We start from the raw sequence: 21,071 nt of genomic DNA on the forward strand, positions 1-21,071 counted from the left end.
GATCAAGGAAAAATGAAAATCTAGACCTATCTTTGAATCTGAATGATCACTTTGTAGAATCACAGAATCATTAAGGTCGGAAAAGACCTCCACGGTCATCTGGTCCAACCATCCCCCTACTACCAATGTCACCCACTAAACCACGTCCCTAAGCACTGCATCCAACCTTTCTTTAAACACCCCCAGGGACGGTGACTCCACCACCTTTCTGGGCAACCTTTTCCAATGCCTGACTACTCTTCCTGAGAAGAAATTTCTCCTCGTTTTCAACCTAAACCTTCCCTGGCACAATTTGAGGCTATTTGCCTCTGTCCCATCACTGGTTACCTGCGAGAAGAGGCTGAAACCCATCTCACCACAACCTCCTTTCAGGAAGTTGTAGAGGGCAATGAGGTCTCCCCTCAGTCTCCTATTCTCCAGATTAAACAACCCCAGTACCCTTAGCTGCTCCTCGCAGGACTTGTGTTCCAGGCCCTTCAGCAGTTTAGCCTTTCTCTGGACAAGGCTCCAGGGCCTTGATGTCCTTCTTGTAGTGTGGAGACCAAAACTGAACACAGCACTCAAGGTGTGACCTCACTAAAGCTGAGCACAGAGGGACAATCACCTCCACAGTCCTGCTGGCTGCACTATTCCTGACACAAGCCAGGATGCTGTTGGCCTTCTTGGCCACTTGGGCACACTGCTGGCTCATGTTCAGATGAGCATCAACCAACAGTCCCAGATCCTTTTTCTCTGCACAGCTTTACAGCCACCCTGCCCGAGGCCTGTAGTGCTGCATGGGGTTGTTGTGACCAAAGTGCAGGACCTGGCACTTAGCCATATAGAACCTCATCCCTTGGCCTCTGCCCATTGACCCAACCTGTCCAGGTCCCTCTCCAGGGCCTTCCTACTCTCTGGCAGATCGACGTTTCCCCCCAACTTGGTGTCATCTGCAAACTTATTGAGGGTGCACTCAATTCCCTCATTCGAGTCCTCAGTAAAGATATTAAAGAGAATAAGCTTCAACACTGACTTGTGGGGAACACCACTTGTAATGGGATGCCAGTTGGACTTAACTCCATTCACTACCACTGTCTGGGCCTGCCTGCCCAGTCAGTCTTCAACTCAGCAAAGCGTGTACCTGTCCAAGCAATGGGCTGCCAGCTTCTTCAGGAGAATACTGTGGGAGACTGTGTCAAAGGCCTTGCTGAAGTCTAGGTAGACTACATCAACAGCCTTTCATCCACGAGGTGGGTCACCTGGTCATAGGTGAAGATGAGTTTGGTAAGGCAGGACTTGCCTTTCATGAACCTGTGCTGACTTGGGCCTGATCCCCAGGTAGTCCTGCACATGCTGTGTGATTGCACTCAAAACAATATGTTCCATATTCCTTTTGTAACTCAGTTCATGTTTCATTTCCTTGTGCTATAATATCAATTTGAGGGTCTGTGTGGTGCCTTCCAGGGATGCTCAGAACTAGTTCCTGCATGCACAGACTTAAAGGAAGCACGGGGCAAATTGTATAGAGAAGATAGGACTCATTTCCCAAAGTGTAGCTTGGTTAGACACTTGTCTCAGCTTTTCACGAAGGGTTTTCCCTATTAGTACTTAAGAGGACACTCATGATCACCGTCATCAGTGCTGCTTTATGCTTGTGTCATCTTTGGCATGGGTTGGCCCACACCTTTCCAGACCCAAAGGGGCAGTCATTGCTGGGAATGACTCAGGAGTTAGCACCAACAGGGACTGTCCTGTTCAGAGGCTGATAATGTTTGATCAGACAGGGGTTCTCATTTCATACTAGTCGGACTTGGGGCCAGAGAACAGATTGAAGCAAGGCTAATGTGCTGATAGACTTAAGCACTCTCTGTGGTCAACAGCATAACAGTGGCATCTCTAAGGGGCCATTCATCTAGGCAGCCTTAGGCAGTAGCCTGGGATCAGAGGATCAGATGAACAATTATCTGACAGTGCTGATTACTCTTTTTTTATTTTCCTTCCCTCCACTCTCCCCCTCCTTTTTTATTTTTATTTTTATTTTTATTTTTATTTTTATTTTTATTTTTATTTTTATTTATTTATTTATTTATTTTAAATCTAGGGAGAGTATCTGGACTCCTATATTGAATGCATAGCTACAAAAGGGTAGACTTTGGGAATGCAGGTACTGTCCAAGGAGATGAACTGATCAAGCAGAGAGCTTAGCCAGACTCTTTCCTCAACCTCTAAAAAGGTAAGGCTGGGTAGGAACTTGAGGTCGGATTTCCTAGCATAAGAGAGCTGGGAGGGATGCCAAAAGACTGCCCCGCTCCACTTTGATTTTCAGTGGCATCATAGCTACCTGTAACACTGCGCTGCTGTGGCTGAGCTGGGTACTCACTGCTGAAGTTTTGCTCCTTGCCACATGTTGCTGGGCTTCTGGAGTGATCTCCGTTTTTCTGCAGGGTTTGTAGGATGTGTGGAAGGAAACACCTGGATTGCTGAGCAAGCCTTTTGGCCAGAAAAGCTCAGAGCAACTAAAGGAGTGGTTCTGCAAAGGTGCTGGCTTGGATGTGCTTCCCCTACTCATTCAGGAGAGTGGAGTATACCCTGTATCAGGTGAGGTGTGGAAAAATGTGGAATACCCTGTAATTTGCATGCCAACAGAGATACTTCATTGCACGCGTGGCTAGGGTATAATGCTGAAGAATGTGAAGGTTAAAGTTGCCCATGTCTAGTGAATAAAATGATGTGGAGTACTTGATATTGATCTTATTAGGCATATGGTAGCAGGGATGCCTTTCCCAGCTCTGTAGATGCTGCTGGATGATAAATTGCTTGGGTTTATGTTTTTGGGTACTGTAGCCCATCTGTGGTATGGTGCTCGTCAGATGTGCAATGTTATTCCTGCCATTAGGGCAGGACTGACCCTGTCTGACCCAGATAGGTGTTTGGGGCAGGACAGGAAAAGAGCCCAAGAAGATGGCAGGAGATCTACTGGATCAGAGCAAGGGTTTACCTGTCCTGTGTCCTGTCTCCACAGCAGTGGCTAGAAATGGATTCCTAAGAAGGAGGTGGAAGATAGATCTTATAAGAGATTTCACCATATGCTAACTGTCTAGGGAAAACAGAGCTTTAAGAAACGGGGAGAGGGAGACTGAAGTGATGGGATAGAGGAAAAGGAACATGGAGTCATCAGCAGTCATTCTAGGTGATGCCCATTGATTTGTGTTCTACAAACAGCAGCAAAGAGCACCTCTCTGTGCTACTCTCCAGATTTTATAGCTCTGCATTTATACCTCCTTCCCCATCAGCTGCCCCTGTTTCAGACTGAAGGGGCTGAACCTGGGCAGCATCCTTACACACAGCATTTCTGAGATGGGTGAGACAGAAGCCTACAGAACTGGAGTCTGAGTAGTGTTTTTCCCTCCTGGTTTACATTATTTTTCTAATACTCTGTTTTTTTGTACTGCTATTAACATTGAACGGATGTCTTCATAAATACCAGAGTATCCCTGAGGAGCCTCTTTCATTGAAAGGGGCAATGCTGAAGAATTATAGATTAAAAACAATGACAACTGGGTACAAAGTAGACAACAGAAACAAACAAAAAAGCTGGCAGACAGTTAGGAAACTTCAGAGAGAGTGTGAGGCCCTCCTAGGGTGTTTATCCTGTGGCTTTCAGTTAGCCTGTGGGTGGTTCAGTTCCAGGCTGCACCTCTGGCATCAAGGCCAGAACTTGTTATGGGGGTGAGCAGAAGTGATGGTGGCATCTGTAGTCCCTAAATTCCTGGCAGTGCTGAGCCTGGCTGAGGCAGGAGGGAAGGATGGAGGGGTGAAGGAAGTGGACGACTTCAGTGTGCAAAAAAAAATCATAAAGGAAGCACTGAGCTAGGGCTGTTTTTCCCATGCTGTCTGCAGGGTGCTGCCAAGTTTGTGACTTGCTGGAGGGATGCCCACATAGTGTTTGTGAAATCAAATATAACACTAAAATCTGAGGACAAGTAGCAGCATGGGACACTGAGTCAAAGAAGAGTATCTTCCTCAGCTTTGATTTGAGTGCAGTTTGGGACATTTTTCTTGAAACTTTGAAGGCAGAAAGGTCTCTGTAACGAGATCCCCAGCTCTCCCGCCCACAAAAAAGTGTTGCTAGATTCAAATATAGGGTAAATGAAGATCTTCTCAAAAGAGATAACTTGTCTGCTGCATGTGCAAGTCATTTTTTGATACCTGGCAGATAGGAACAGCATGTTGAGAGGCTTTAAAGGTATTGCCACATTTCTGATCAGTAGCTCCAGAGCAAAGGTAATTTCTTGCTCCACTGTTTCCAGTGAGGGGACGTCACCAGCTGTAGAGCTCTGATTCTTGTGGGGGATAACCACCATTGTATGTTGTTGGAAGGAAGATGCTATACCTAATGACTGAATGTTCAAGCTTGGTCTCAGTGAGCCTTCACTTGTGAATGTGTTCAGTGCAAGGCAAGCAGGAAGTGGAGCCAAAGGAGAGTGGCAGGTTTGCAGAGAAAGGCAAATTCTATGCCGGGCATGGTAAAGCAATGGCAGCTGTTCAAACCCCAGCACTGCTCCAAGCACCTGCTAACTCTGAGCAACTGGGGGTGGCCTTATGCTCTGCTACTTTCAGATTGGCCCTCCTAGCTCAGGTCCCAGTGTAGAGGATATTCTCTTACAATGCTGGGAGCAGAGCAGCACAGAAGAATTCAGTGGGTGATTGGAGTGTCTGTGTAGGGTCCATGTGACTTGGTGACGTACCAGATCCTCTCCTGTATCTGCAGAGCCTGCTGCAGTCTCCCACACTTGCTGTAGATATTGTTTGGTATTTTTGTTTTAGTCTCCATGAATGCTGTGGTCGCTGTGGTTGTTTTCGGCTGTAGTCTCATTTCATGTCTCTAGTCTAGCATTGTATTAGTCAATATTCAAACCATTTCCAGATTGTTTAGCTTGTTCTGACTTTTAGAATTTCCTCTCCTAGCAGATGCAGATGTTTCTGAGACAGTTTATCCCCCAAAGTGCAGACATCCCTAAAAGACACTTGGCATTTTGCCTTTTTGTTCAGTGGGGCCAGGGTGCCCTTCTCCCCACTGTGTAAGCAAACACATCATCTGCCTCTCTTCAGCTGCACTGGGACGTTGTTAGATGTCTGCAGCTGGTGTGCAGGATTAATGACATTCCAGTCTTAGTGGACTTTGGCTCTTACTTAGTCTGAATATCTTTTTTTAATACTTTTTTTTTTTTTTTTTTTCTGGAGTATTTTTCTCCTGTTCCCACAACTACATATCATTGCATGGGATCAAGAACGGGGTGCCAGAAGGAGCTCATAAAAAGCAAAAGCAAATTAGAAACATTTTCTTTCCTTCTGTCTTTAATTGACTGAAGGCTCTGATCACAATATCCTTACCTGCTACAACTGGTGACCCCTGTGTCCTTTTTCTGCATAAATGACGGAAAAATTTTGCTTTAGAAATGGAAAATGACATGCTAGACTTCTCCCAGCCTGCTCCACCCTGGGGCAGGAAAGAAAAATCCCACTGATGCTCTCATCATGTTGAACTGTGATGCAGACATGAATTGTCAGTAGCATTACCACCTTTGAGCATGACATGTTCACACTCCCTTGCATACGTACACAACACCAGAAACCTTTTAATTAAAACTACAGATGCTTATGCACACAGGGCAGATTCCAACTAACACACCTAACCTACATTTCGGGTGGAAATGTGCCAGTGTGGTCTAATCGATTTTCCCCCCTAACCTGTTTGGCCAGACTGCTAAAAGGAATCCCCAGCTTTTGCTGATGTATGTCTCTAGGGCAGTCCTTGTGCCTGAAGTGACTATCGGGCTCCTAGCATTATTGACTACATATGCTGGTGACCTATGTTGCCTAAGGCTCCCATTCCCCAGGTGTGCGCAAACACTCCCAGCATTGTGATCAGTGCAAAAATACACTTCCCACGGGTATTCTGAGTAATGGTTTAGCAGAAAATAGAACAGGGAGGATCTAAGCTTACCTAAGTATTTGGAGAGGTGGAGGAGGGAGGAGTATCAGGTATATGTCCCATCCACAGGAGCATGGACAATAACCCTACTCTGTCTCTCCCCTGAAACTAGACCACTCATCAGCTGTGGAATGCAGAACTCAGCCTGTGTGCATCTGACAGTGTGGAGGACCCTGAGGAATCCAATTGCAATGGGGCAAATTGCGATTCTTGACTCTAATTATAACTGTTTTAAGCTATGAACTTTCTGTTGGTTGTGATGAGAGCTGCTCTCCAGAGACTACTGCAAACCCCTACAGCTTCAAGAGAAGAAATAAATGGAAAAAATGGCTGTAGGCCAAAGCATTAATAATTCTCATTCATCTTTAGGATTGGCTTAGGCTGAAACTTGGTGTATGATTGGTAACATAAAAGACGAGCAGTGCCACCAAGGGGGGCCTGGGTTCCACCAATCATAGTGAGGGAGTGTTGTTGCAGTATCAAAGCATAAGTAAAAAGATAGATTAAGTGCCAAATGTGTTTGTGCAAGATAACAAAGTCCTCTACTACTTAGCAGACGTACAGCTGGCAACATGTCTATCCTGGTTTAGTGGAGAGGATAGTGAGAGTAGGTGCCAACAGTCATTCCCACATGAGCATGTTGGGGATGTCCATGTTTGTGGGACTCCATTACCAACAAGCAATCAAACCAAGGAAGAGGAAATGTAGAGTAAGATGCTTCTGTGTGTTTGGAGAGGAACACTGTCATGCTCCTAAGGACTTCTGACAGAAATTATCTGTACAGGTCTGAAGTAGTAGTTGTTTAATTACAGTGCCTGAAAGGAAAGATGGTTATCTCCCGATTCATAAAGAGTTTCAGCTAGCACAAGTGTTTCTAGCTAAAAGCTTTTTGTCTCCATTCCCACAGGTGTGAAATGACTGTGTGTTTTGTGCAGGCAAGTTAATATAGTCCTAGTGGAAGGTTATATCCAATGATGCCGCTAAAGAAACGTAGATAAAGCTGTAGATAATGATGAGCAAAACCGAGTGTGCAGAAAAATATAAATTTAAGAGCATAGCAATTGGGAGTTGTAAAAATACTCTAGTAAATGTCTTGAATACTAAATTCTCACAAATGTCTAACAAGATGGCTTGGCCAAAACTATGGCTTGCAAGAGCACTGGAACACAATCTGTGCTAAATAGGGGAGAATAAAATTGATAATGTAAATTCAGAAGAGCGTTAGGAAATGCAGATACTTGATGGGGAAAACCAGAAAGCCCAAATGGCAAATCCATGGGGAAAGGTAGAGCTAGAATGAGTCATTTAAATAGTGAATTCTGGTAAAACCCACAGGCAGGGGTTCAGCTACTTACACCGTGGGACTCACTTTGAGAAACCTGGTCTGCTGGCTGATGGGGTTCACCTGTCAGAGATGGGAAAGAGCATGTTCTGTGATAGGCTTGCAAGGCTGGTGAAAAGGGCTTTAAGCTAGGATTGCCAGGGGAGGGGAACCTCAATCCATCCTGCTCTTCACAGTCTGATGCCAGTGTCAGTGATAGATGTCCAGAGCCTGGAAAGAGGTCATGGGTCAGCAGGAGAGCACCTGAAGAGCGGTACAAAAGAATTCTGGCCACTACAGCCAGTAAGTCAGCTTAATCTGCAGCCCAACTTAAATTCATCCCCGACAACAAGGAGGAGCTGGTGGGGAATGTGAAGCTCAAGGGCAGCCTTGGCTGCACTGACCATGACATTGGTGCAGTTTAGAATCCTGAGAACAGCAAGGAGAGAGCACAGCAAGCTCGCTACCCTGAACTTCAGGAGAGCAGGCTTTGCCCTCTTCAGGGATCTGCTTGGTAATGAACCAAGCAAGTGACAAAATGCTGGATGGAAGAGGAGCCCAAGAAGGCTGGTTGATATTCAGGGACAGGAACACAGGAGTGAGGTATCCCAACAAAGAGAAAGTTGGGTAAAAACACCAGGAAGTTGGGTAACAATTTGCAAAGATGAATAAGATGCGCCCAGCCAAACTCAAGCAGAAAAAGAAGGTCTGCAGAGGGTGGAAGCAAGGACACATAATCCTGGAGGGATACTAAGGCATTATTCAAGCAGACAGGGATCAGGCTGAGAAAGCCAAGCCCTATTAGAATTAAATTTGGACAGGGACACAAAGGGCAACAAGAAAGGCTTTCATAGGTACATTGGTGATAAAAGTAAGACTAGGGAAATGGTGTGTCCTCTCTGGGAGGGAAATGGGAGATCTGGTCACCTGGGATGCAGAGAAGCCTGATGTAATCAATGACTTCTTTGCCTCAGTCTTCACTGGCAAGATCTCCAGCTATATAGCCCAAGTCCCAGAAGGCAAAGTCAGGAACTGTGAGAATTATGAACCACCCGCTGCAGGAGATCAGGTTCAACACCAGCTAAGAAGCCTAAAGCTGCACAAGTCCATGGGACCTGATGAGATACATCGACAGATCCAGAGAGATCTGGCAGATGTAATTGCTAAGCCATAACCTCCATTTTCAAAAAGGATTAAAAAGGAAGAGACATGGGGAACTACAGCCCAGTCAGTCTTGCTGCTGTGCCTGGCAAGATCATGGGGCAGATCATCCTGGAAACTATGCTCAGGCACATGGAAAAGAAGGAGGTGATTGGCGACAGCCAAAATGATTTCACTAAGGGCAGATCATGCCTGACAAATCTGGTGGCCTTCTGCAATGGGGTTACAACATTGGTGGATTGGGAAAGATCAACTGACATCATCTACCTGGACATATACAAAGCATTTGACGCTGACCCCCATGATACCCTTTGTATCTAAATTGGAGAGCCATGGATTTGATGGTTGGGCCTCTTGGTGGGTAAGGAACTTGCTGGATGGTCGCTCTCAAAGAGTTTCAGTCAATGGCTCAATGTCCAAGTGGAGATCAGTGATGAGTGGTTTTCTTCAGGGGTCAGTACTGGCACCAGCACTATTTAACATCTTTGTTGGTGACATGGACAGTGAAATTAAGTGTACCCTCAGTAAATTTGCTGATGTATGTAATAAATCACATCAGCTGTGGAGCACTTGGGGAGTTCCAGGGCCTTGTCTGGTAGAACTCTGAGTACTTTCAAAGAACAGAGATTCCACAGCTTCTCTTGGACTCTGTGCCAGTGTTTGACCATGCTAGTGGTGAAAAATAAATTGTGCTAATATCCACTTGGAATTTTCCTTCTTGCAGCTTGTGTCCTTTGCTGCTTGTCCTTTCACTGTTCAACCAGCCATACTCTGTCTTCTCTACATCCTCCTATCTGGCAGCTTCAAACTGTAAAATGTCTTTTTCTTCTCTTCTTCGGGCTGAATAAACCCAGTCCCTTCAGTGTCTCCTTGCATGTCCTCTGCTCCAGCCCATGGCCATTGTGGTGGTCTCTGCTGGACTCACCCCAGTATATCCGTGTCTTCCTTTTACTGGGAAGCCCCAGTAAAAGCAATACTGCACTCCAGATGTGGCTTTGCAAGTACCAAAGAGAGAGGAGGTTTACCTGTCTCAACCTGCTGGCTTCAATTTTGCTGGTGTAGCCCAGTTTATGGGTAACCTTCTTTGACACAAGGACTCCTAACTTTGTTCAACTTTAGTCCTCCAGGACCTCCAGGTCCTTTTCTGTGAAGCTGCTTTCTAACTAGGCAGCCCCAGCCCCTGCTGGTGCTTAGGGCATTCTGACTCACGAGCAAGATTCGGACTTCTCTTTGCTGAGGCTCCTGTCCACTCCTTTCTCCAGTCCATCAAGGTCCTTCTGAATAATAGCCCTGCCCTCCAGCATATCAGCCATGTTCCCCCCACCTTCCAGTCTGGTATCATCCATGAACTTTCTGAGATCACACTCTGTCTCATCATCTAGGTTATTAATAAAGACATTAAACATTATCAGCCCCTGAGGGACACCACTAATAATTTGTTCATTATAATGTATTTAAATAATGCTAAACTTCCAGATGGCTCAAAGATTTTCTTAGCCGTATCTTTCAAGACATTCAAGCTGGTTCATTTAAACAGGAGAAGGTGGAATTTGTGCACTAAGGGTAAAAATTTTCTCATTCAGAGAGATGCTTACTCCAGGACAAGTTCTCATGCACAAACTTGCAATGGAACAAGGTGAGTTACATCTGAATTACTTTTAATTTGGTTTAGGTTGGAAGGAACCTCTGTAGGCCATCTGGTCCAACCTCATTTCTCCAGCAGAGCCACCTAGAGCCACTTGCCCAGGCCATGTCCAGATGGCTTTTGAATACCTCCAAGGAGGGAGACCCCACAACATCTCTGAGCAACCTGTGCCAGTGCTCAGTCACCCTCACCATAAGAAAGTACTTCCTGATGTTCAGATGAACATCAGAACTTTTTGTGTTCCAGTCTGTGCCCATTGCTTCTTGTCCTAGCATTGGGCACCACTGACAAGAGCCTGGCTCTATGGATGAGGTCTACCTGCTTTGGATGGCTCTATGTGCTTTCATACTGCCCACATTTGGGGTATCATTATGTCAATCTGTCAGAGACCAGATTTATGAAAATAATTAAGCAGTGAATGAGATTTTCATGGTATGATTCTGTCAGTTAAATTCAGTTGCAGTTGATTTGATCTACACTGTCTTGTAAATCCAGCTGGTTGCTTATTTGCATATTGGCTTGGGTTGGAAGGGACCTCAAAGATAACCAAGTTCCAACTCCCCTGACCTGAGCAGGGATGCCACCCACTAGATCGGGTTGCTTGAGGCCTCAACTAACCTGGCCTTGAACACCTCCAGGAATAGGGCATCCCCAGCCTCTCTGGCTAAACTGTTCCAGTGTCTCACCAGCCTCATAATAAAGAATTTCTTCTAGATATCTAATTAAATCTGCTCTCTTCCTGTTTAAAAACATTCCCCCTTGTCCTGTCATCATCTGATTTAGAAAAAAGTCACTCTCCATCTTTTTTATAAGCCTCCTTTAAGTACTAAAAAGCCACAATGAGGTCACCCTAGAGCCTTCTTTTCTTCAGGCTGAACAGCCCCAGCTCTCTCAGCCTTTCTTCATAGGAGAGGTGCTCCAGCTCCTTGATCGCTTTTGTGGCCCTCTAGACCTGCTCTAACAGATCAGCATGCTGGGGGGCCCCAGACCTAGAAGCAAGACTCAAAGGGGGGCCTCACAGGGGCAGAGCAAAGGGGGACAAACACCTCCCTCAACCTGCTGGCCATGCCTCTTTTGATTCAGCCCAGGATGTGGTTGGACTTCTGGGCCACAAGTGCGCACAACTGGCTGATGCCGAGCTTTTCATCCACCAGAACCCCCAAGTCCTTCTCTGCAGGGCAGCTCTCAATGACTTCTTCTCCCAGTCTGTGCTCATGTCTGAGATCGCCCTGACCCAGGAGCAGCACATTGCACTTTGACTTGTTGAACCTCATTAGGTTCACATGGGCCCAATTCTCCAGCTTGTCCAGGTCCTTTTGGATGGCATCCCTTCCTTCTGTTGTATCAACTGCACCACTCAGCTTAGCGTCATCTGCAAACTTGCTGAGGGTGCACTTGACTCCACTGTCTATGTTGTTGATAAAGATAATAAACAGTACCAGTCCCAGGAGAGGCCCCTGAGCGATGCTAGTCATCACCGGTCTCCACCCTGATGCAGAGCCACTGACCACCACTCTCTGGGTGTGACCAATTCCTTGTCCACTGAATGGTTGACCCATCAAATCCATCTCTCTCCAACTTGGAGATCAGGATGTCATGTGGGACCGTGTCAAAGGCCTTATAGAAGTCCAGGTAGATGACATCGATCAGTCTTCCCTTGTCAACAGATGCAGTCACTCCATCACACAAGGCCACCAGATTGCTCAGGCATGATTTACCCTTGGTGAAGCCATGCTGGCTGTCTCAGATCACCTCTTCGTGTTGCATGTGACTTGACGTTGCTTCCAGGAGGATCTTTTCCATGATCTTGCCAGGCACAGAGGTGGTGCTCACCGGTCTGTAATTCCTTGGCTCCGCTTTTCTACCCTTTTTAAAAATGGGAGCAACGTTTCCCTTTTTCCAGTCACCAGGGAGTTCGCCTGACTGCCAGGGCTTTTCAAATATGATGGAGAGTCTTGGAAACTGCATCAGCCAATTCCTTCAGGACCCTGGGATGCATGGCGTCAGGGCTCATAGACTTGTGCTTGTTCAGTTTCATCAGTTGTTCTCATACCTGCTCTTCGCTTACGGTGGGTGGGACTTTGCTCCCTCGGCCCCCGTCTATGGGTTCAGGGAAACAAGAGAGGTGGGAAACCTGACTGACAGTGAAGGTTGAGGCAAAGAAGTTGTTGAGTATGCCTTCTCCATGTCTGTTCCTACTAGTTCTCCCTTCTCGTCCATCAGAGTGGGAAAACTCTCCTTGGCCTTTCTTTTCTGAGCAATGTACCTATTAGAATCCCTTCCCATTCCCATTCTTCTCATCCCTTGCCAAGCTCAGTTCCATCCGTGCCTTGGCTTTCCTGATCCCATCCCTGCACATCTGGACAGCATCCCTGTACTTTTGCCAGGCCACATGTCCCTGCTTCCACTGCCTGTGTATTTCCCTCTTGTGCCTCAGTTTGACCAACAGCTTGACCAACAGCTCAAACACATAGTACATATATGTGTGTCTCATCTTCCCTTTTGGGTGTTATGAGTCAGTACATCTTTTGACACGTTGCTTTTCAAATAGCTTTGAAGCAGGTCTTGCTGCACACATACTTTGAAGAGTACTTCTGTACAGTTCAGTGTTGGGTTTTGTAGGTGAAACTCTATGGCCTGTGTTTCTTAGGAAGGCAGTAGCAGCCCTTTGTTCTTTGGGATTCCTCCACAATAAAGTATATTAAGAGAAGAAAGTAGCGTAGCATAAAGATAATAAAACACCCTATTGATAAGAGGCTTGTGAGGCTGGGATTGCTCCAAGGATGGCATGCTGCTTGGAACTCTTCTAAAGAATACAAAAGCACTAGACAAAGCACCAGATCACTCATAAAGGTGTACAAGATGTAGGGAGGTGTGATGGGTTTTCTTCATCTGAAATTTGCAGATTTATGACTGTGAAGTATGTTAATTAAATCTCATCCAAGAGATCTGTCCCAAGTTTGGTTGTTTAGAAATGTGCAACTCTGCACTGAGAGCATTCATGAATTAGAATTCTTCTTATATCCAGAAATCAATCTTTACTTGGGATTCATTTCCCATCACTGAGCTGCTTATTCCCCTTCCATGGAGAGAGTTGAAGGGTACATTACCTGGTCTTCTAGAATCTGTTTTGAGAATAAAATGAATGTCCTCTGAATATGCCATGCCATTGTCTGGAGAATATGACCAACTCAGATACATAAACCTTGTAGCAGTGTGACTTAAAGCAGAGAAGAAATCCCACCTTTTCTCTTAGAAGGCCAAAATAAGTTGATTTTCTTAGTGTTTATCCATCACTGTATTTGTTCATTAAAAGGCTTGTGATATATTAGCAAAAGAAAACAGAGAGGGCTTTAACTTTGACTCAGTTCTCACAATGTGTGAGTTGGTTTTTGTCTGTTTTTTTTGTTTTTTTTTTTTTTTTTAACTTCTGAAATCATTAGTTATGAGTCATTTCTACAGGAAAGGTTGGGTTGGATAGAAAAGGAGCTCAAGGTCTGAGCGACTCTAGGCTGGGGGAACATCTGTACCTGTGTGTGGCAGCAATTTGGCTGTTTGGATGGAGTATAAAGGATGTCCTTGCGGGGCTCAGTGAGGCTAGGAATGTTCCCACACGGCTTCTGCAGAGTTCAAGCTGCTTATGGGAGATCCCAAAGGGCAGTTGCGTGTGATCTGCCAAGCCACACAGAGCCTATCACTGATTTAGGTAGACTTCAAGGGTCCTGAAGATCCTGGAGATGTTTGTTACCATATCATAGGACGTCTTTATCTTAGAAGTTATCCCATATCCCTTGCTTCAAGATCTTTCAACTGTTCCCTATTTGATGCCTGTCAGAGCGGTAATAAATATAATAAATAAAATAACTACTCTTGAGTGACATCATATAAGATACAGGACATAGGATACCCCTAAAAAGTTTTGAGAAAAAATGTTTCAACACCCAAGGAGCAGATATTTGGTGCCATAATCAGCTGAGATTGTTTTGGGAGTCTCCCAAGCACTGAGAATCCCACTGTCTTTTTGGTGTTACAGACTAGGTCTCTCTCTTCAAAAGACGACTTATCAGGGCAGTCTGGCTGTTGAGGAAACCAGGTGGAGTACATTGCAAAATGTTTCTGGTGAGGATGTACTGTGGGAAAAATGAGTTTTATGTGACATGAGGTGCTCCTGGGGGCCCATCATCTCTAATTTGTTGGGTTTAAATGTTCCCTATGCAACAGACAGTTAACCAGAGGGCAGAGGAACCAGCTGCCACAGTTTGTTTTAGATTTTGGAAACATTAATTCTAAATAGAAATCAAAGGTGTGCTCGCATCAGAGCAGGTTGTTTGCTCTGCCTCTGAGTACTCTGGCAATGAGGTAAGTCCTGGTTATTGTCTCCTACAGAGGAAGACTTAGATAGTTGAGAGGCTTCGAAGCCTATGAGAGAGAGATCTCCAGTGACCCAAAGCTGCTGTTGAGTGAACAGTAAGTTTGGCACAGAAGACAGGATGCAAAGACAAGCGGTCTCTGCAGGTGGAGTCTTGGGAGGGCACTTAATTCCAGACATATGAGAAGGTTTATGGGGAAGGCAACATCTTAGAAGGTCCCTTTGACCTTGAATCCTTGAATCTTTCTGGGATTCTTCTGCCACGGGATCTACCATTCCCTCACCATTTTCAAAATTAATTACTGAGTTCAATTTTCAGTTTCATTCAAAGATTTGGAATTTTCTGTAGAAATCAGGTTCTCCTCTGGGATTCTGAGCAGCCTCTGGCATCAGTGACTCTTGGGATAGTGTCTCAACATCCCTCTCCTGCTCTTTGTGACCCATGGGCTCTGACAGTGTAGTGTGAGGGTCTAATTCTTGACTCTTAATTCCTGCCAAGCTCTTCACCAAGCGTTACCAGGTACAGACAGAAGGGCAGATAATTACCTACTCATGGTCCCAAATCTGCAGGAACCAACTTTGTTAGGGTGATTTGTTGGAACAACGAGTTAGTTTAAGGGTGGTTTACCTGCAATAGTGCATCCCTTCCCAGGGATCTGTGCCCATAACCCCTTTTCTTCCTGTTGTAGATTCCATCAGACCATGCCAGGTCACTGCCCAGGGAGATAATTTCTTCTCAGAAGTCCCCTGTCTTTGAGGGCAAGGGCCTCTCTTTGCAAACAGTAGCTCACTGAACTTGAGCCACTACTGCCCTTTGTGATGCAGCTTCCTAAGAACCCCAAGGGTGTGAGAGGAGAGATTCAACTCTACCTAGATGACAGCTGATGCTGCAGGAATAGAATAAGAGGGAGGAGAGGGAGATCCAGCTCCCTGACCCCTCTGTGCACCTGCCTTCATCTTCCACCTTTTCTTAAGATGGGGATTGTGAGGCCAGTCTCACTGACATAGCTTGCAAAGCCACTGTGATCTTTCCATGGTGAGGAGCACTGGGAAATCAGAACTGTTCCCTAGCCTGGTGCAGTGCTCACAGGCAGCACACAGCCCTCACCTGCCGATTTCTGCAGAAGCAACCTGCAAGAGTGGTGGTCTGAAAGTCAGTGCTGTGTACAAGCACTGCAGAGAGTCCCACATTTGAGCCCATGTGAAGCTCCTGCAGGATTGCATCCTGACAGCCAGTCTGAAACGCAGCTGCTGTTACTGAAGGCTGGGCCTGATTGTGCTTCCTGACCAGTGCCTGATGCTGAGTTAACCATTAACTCCCTTCTCCATGGCACGCTGGGAACAGTGTTGTTTTTCATGGTGCTGCAAAGTTGCTTTGCCCTTTCTTGTGACATTCTGGTGACGTTTCTTGATGGGATCCTGCCTGGGACCAAACAGCCCTTCCTATTTGCAGCCAAAGCTGTCGGCCACTCAGCAGGGCTGTGGCCTACGTGGCCTTTATGATCTGTAGGCAGCGCAAGGGAGGGTGGTTCAGGCGTGGGATGTGACCACCACAGTGAGGGAGTGGACACATGTACAGCCAAGTCCAGACACCCCAGGGCTCAAGGCTCCTGTTCATTTGCTCTTTACAGTGCTTCTTTCAGCTTCCTGGTGTGTGTGAGACTGAGCAAATATGTTGGTGAGAGTTATCCTGCAGAAGAGGGACCACAGGGTTCCTGGTATGCACAGCGGGTGCCTGATGCATGCTGTGGGTGTCTGATGTGCACTCTGGGTGCCTGGTGTGCATGGCAATTGCCTGGTGTGTGCCACTGGTGCCTGTTTGCACTGCAGTCCCCTTTGCCCATCAGGAAATGAATCACCTTTGATCAAAGGCTTTGTGCTGGGGCACAGCAGTCTCCTTTGCCAGCACTGTCTCCTCCCCACATCCTGCTGTTCACCTCTTGGCACTGTGAAATAGGAAACTCCTGAGTGTTTCCTCTGCAGAGAGCTCTGACAGAAATGCTGGAGGCCACATCCTGCTTCAAGACAGACAGCCTGAGCAAGGGCACAGGTCAAAGAGCTGCAGTCACCTCCCCTTCCAAATGCTTGCATTAGCCTTTGCACACTCACTGCATGAGTGGGATGTACCTGAAGCCCAGGACAGGGCAATGCTGATGTTGAGAACCAGAGGAGATCTTATCCTCCCACCTCCATCCTGGCTACCCCATGCTGAGCACAGAAAGGCCATATGAAAAAAGCCCTGCCATCTCCAACCTGGGAAGAGAGCTACATTTAGTGTGTTGGAGCTTGCCCATATATTGTAATTGCTGCTCATCATCAGTGGCAACAAGGAATAGAAGCATGAGTATTTGCAACTGCTCCTCTATTGGGTGGGTGAATGGATGACAGTTGATGGCACTGACAGCTTTTGAAACAGGAGAGGAGAAACTTGAAACTCCATTGGTACAGTGTCCTTGGGACATAATTACAACCTGGGTAAAGTCTGATGCCAAGTAACGTCAGCTGCAGGAGAAATGCTGGAAGTGATGGGCAGTGCTGGCTGGCAGCAGGTCTCAGCCTTCACCGGTATGCTGGAGCTCCCTGTTTCTTGCTGGAGCAGCCAGGCAAGCTGCAGGCAGCAGTCCCTTAGCAGAGACATGAGGGAGCTTCTCACTTCCCTCATCTCTGTGAATCAAGGCCATGCACAACTAGTGGGGGGGACCTGCATGCACTGAGAACCGCCTGCTCGGCCTTCCAACCCGACTTGCTGGCAGCCACTGGATGTCTGGGGGTCTGTATTTTCTGGTTTCCAGGTCTTATTTATAGTTCACGAGTCTCTATCTGTAAGGAGTCTTCAGAAGACATGAATGGCTGAGATGAGAGTTGTTAGTTGCATGGGTACATGCCTGTGTAGGGACCTGGCTCCTGCATGTGCCTGACCCAGGAGCCTGTGTAAAGGCAGGCTTGTATCAACTGCTGACCCTGGCTGTGGGGGCTGCAGGGTAAGCAAGCATTGCCTGTGCAGACAGCAGAGGACACTTCCTTCATCAGCTATTGGTAACAGGCTATTTTTGGAAATTCTGTGCTTCTTTACAGTTTATTTTTTCCTAATTTAGCACTGAGAAACATGTTTAATTAAAAAAAAACCATATAAATATTTGTATATGTATCTATATGCATATCACATATATAATACGTATATTCTGAGCTTCCCTACTCATTTTAAGTGTTTTTTCTTTTAGGGTGAGTTGCCTCTCTCCAAAGAAAGTATAACATAACAGGAATACACAAAGTGTTAAGCACACAGACTGAGCAAAACTTCTACCTAAAAGGAATAAAAAGTAAACATGGCAGAATTTACAGGTTATAAGGAGACCTCAAATCGGCATCTACGATTCAAATTGCAGAGTCTTAGTCGTCGCCTTGATGAACTGGAGGAAGCAACCAAAAATCTCCAGAAAGCAGAGGATGAGCTGCTTGACCTCCAGGACAAAGTTATCCAGGCAGAAGGCAGCAACTCCAGCATGCTAGCTGACATTGAAGCCCTACGTAAAAGAGTGCTAAAGATTGAAGGCAAGGATGAAGAAATTAAGAAAGCTGAAGAGCTTTGCCGGTTAATGAAAGAAAAACTTCAAGAGGAAGAGAGCCTCACCCGAGAACTGAAGTCAGAAATTGAACACCTGCAGAGGAGAATGGCAGAGCTGGAGAAACTGGAGGAGGCCTTTGGTAGGAGCAAGAATGACTGCACACAGCTGTGTCTTAGCCTCAATGAAGAAAAGAATTTGACCAAAAAGATATCTACAGAATTAGAAGTACTTCGAGTGAAAGTTAAAGAACTTGAAGCATCTGAAGACAGGCTGGATAAAACTGAGCAAAGCTTAACGGGTGAGTTAGAGAAATTGAAATCTTTAGCACTAACCTTTATCAGTGAAAGAAAACATTTTAATGAAAGAGAAAAGCAAAATGAGAAAATAATCCAGGAGCTAACACAGAAACTAGAACAAAACAATAAACTAAATAGGGCAGATCAAACTAGAAATGCATCCAACTTGCTAGAAAGGTCATCAAATAATCTCCTTGACAGAAATGATTTGAGAATTGAAGATGATTTGACTTCTGCATTGCCTTCTAAAGAGACCAGAAGGAAGGGAAGTGTGGATTACCTAAAACATGTAGAAAATGAAACCAGGAATAAATCAGAAAACCAAAAGAATAAAAATCAGGAAGACAACAAAGTGAAAGATCTCACACAAGAAATTGAGAAACTTAAAACTCAGATCAAACATTTTGAATCTTTAGAAGAAGAATTGAAAAAAGTGAGAGCCAAAAACAATGACCTGCAAGACAGTTACTTGAGTGAACAGAATAAAAACAAACTCTTAACTGGTCAGTTAGAAGAAATAAAAATGCAAATAAAGAAACAGAAAGATCTGGAAAATGGAGAGGTTGAAAATGAAGATACGAGCTTTTCTAGCAGGGGAAAACATGACAGACCTAAATACAGAGGTGTTGCAACAGATTTAACAGCCATCAAGCACAAGCCAAGGGAGGTTTCACCTCAGCAGCGCCGGGAAAGAGTAAAGAACAGAGATTTCTCCTTCAGTAATGACAGCTACAGCCATGGTGGTAAGCAGGTACCCAGTCCGAGTTTAATGAACAGAAAAGCAGGAAAAGCATCCAGTGTGGATGCTGCTGCAACAGATATGAAAAGACTGGAAGAGAAATCTTCAGTTTCCACTTTTTCATCTGGTCAGAAGGAAGCCTCCATCATGCAGAATGAGGTGAAGAGATCAAAGGAGCAGCCATCTGTCCTCAGTCGATACCCTCCTGCTGCACATGAGCAGAAATCTTGGAAAACACCTTCTAAACCTGTTGGTGACACAGGCCTGAGATCCAAGGCTGAAAAGACATCTCAGGCGCTCCGGGGCAACTGTCAAACCAGCACTGACATACGGGATGACAAGTTGAGCAAAGGTGAATTAGTGGCTTCTTTAGCTGAGAAGCTGAAAACAAGCCAGGCAGAAGTTAGTGACTTCCTGGGGGACACAGTGCTCCCCAGGGGTAATTATTCCTCTTCCAATGGCATGGCATCAGCATACAGGTACCACCTCTCCTCCCACGCATTGGCATCAGATTGCATTGGCACTAAAACAGAAGCAATGAACACCTTTGCAGCATCACACAAGCAACCCTTAGAGGGAAGGGCTAAAAGAGCAACAATCTCCCAGGAAAGAGAATTCACAGACATGTCACTTGAAAATGCAAAACCTTCACCAACAAAGCGTTCACATCACTCAAGGAGTCAAGAAGACGTTCTACGGATTCTTACAGGTCCTGATAAAGAAGATACAGAACAGTCTTCAACTTCAGCAACAGATCATGTAAATGCTGGCTTAAAAACAGACTCCAAAACTGTCCAGAGTAGTCATGACAAACTTAATTCAGATGAAGAAACAGGAAGAAGCAAAAAAACAAACACTCAGTCAGATTTTGAGACAAGGAAGAAAGCTAATTCCAAGCAGTTCTCCAATTCCAGGGGAGTTTTTAGAGCATCTATCTTTGAAAATGACAAAAACACTGTACATGATGAAGACTCCACCAAGTGTATAAAACCATCAGATGCCAGCACTGGAGGATTTAAATCCAGAAGGCCATTCAGCCCAAGAGAAGCTCTGAGATCAAAAGCCATCATTAAACCTGCAATTGTTGAAAAGGACATGAAGGCAGTCATGGGAGGGACTATATCTGAGGCAGAGTCAGAAAAACAGAAGTCCAGTTTTAAAACGGTAACTAATAAGATGACAAGCAGCATCACGATCTTCCCCTCTGAGCCAACAGCTCCAAGGCCCACTGCAGACATAGCAGCAAAGGAAAAGCATGTTAGCACCAGCAACATCAGAGTTGCTCTGAATGAACCCTCACCAATAACTAACAGTCTCTCCCCACCTGTCGAGGTATCAGTTAATAGAAGTGCTCTGAAATTATCTGAGGCCGACAGAATTGGAGAGGTGGCTCTGAGAGGTAGAGCAGAAACAGTGGTCTCCAGAAGCAGCATTGTAATAAAGACTACTGAACTCTCAGAGAAGAACAGTGAATTGCCTTCAGATACAATCAGCTCAAAGAGCCATGGCTCTTCAGATACAGTTTCATCTGAAACAAAACATGTGACTCTAAGAAGTTCATGGAGAACAAGACAAGGCTTACATTCTGTGGAGGACTCTCAAATAAAAATAGAGAAAAATGCAGCTTCCAGTACTACAAACAAGTGCACATCCTCAGTGGACCTCTCCGAAATGGAAGGGAACAGTATACGACCAAACTCCTTGGAGCAGACCTCAGCAAGAACCAGTGCCACAACTAATTCCTGGAATGCCCCTGAACTGGGGTCCCGAAGGACCAAAAGTAACTTAAGCGCACCAGAACTGCTAACGCGCAGGAGCTACACCAGTGATCCTACGGTGGCTTCTACATGGCACCAAAGTACATTACCTGTAAGTGTGTTACATTAAGCGCTCTTGCCTTTCAACTTGTTTTAAAGTTATCTGTTAGTTGTAGGACACCTGATTTGGAATTCTTACAGCTTATTTCCTGCCCTCTTCCAACTCCTGTCAAGCTCAGTGGA

At 45.5% G+C, this 21,071-nt stretch overlaps 1 protein-coding gene across 1 annotated transcript in view; it reads left to right on the forward strand.

The window, feature by feature from the left end:
* The window catches only part of LUZP1 (leucine zipper protein 1), a 48,371-nt gene that overhangs the window by 12,052 nt on the left and 15,248 nt on the right, over positions 1-21,071 (forward strand). The window contains exon 2 of the mRNA XM_084300607.1: positions 17,692-20,940. Coding sequence (XP_084156733.1) covers positions 17,797-20,940 — 3,144 coding nt within the window. The 5' untranslated portion in view covers positions 17,692-17,796. The remainder of the gene's footprint in view (positions 1-17,691; positions 20,941-21,071) is intronic.

The sequence above is a fragment of the Netta rufina genome (genome assembly GCF_964035555.1).
Source record: "Netta rufina genome assembly, chromosome: 23".
NCBI lineage: Eukaryota > Metazoa > Chordata > Aves > Anseriformes > Anatidae > Netta > Netta rufina.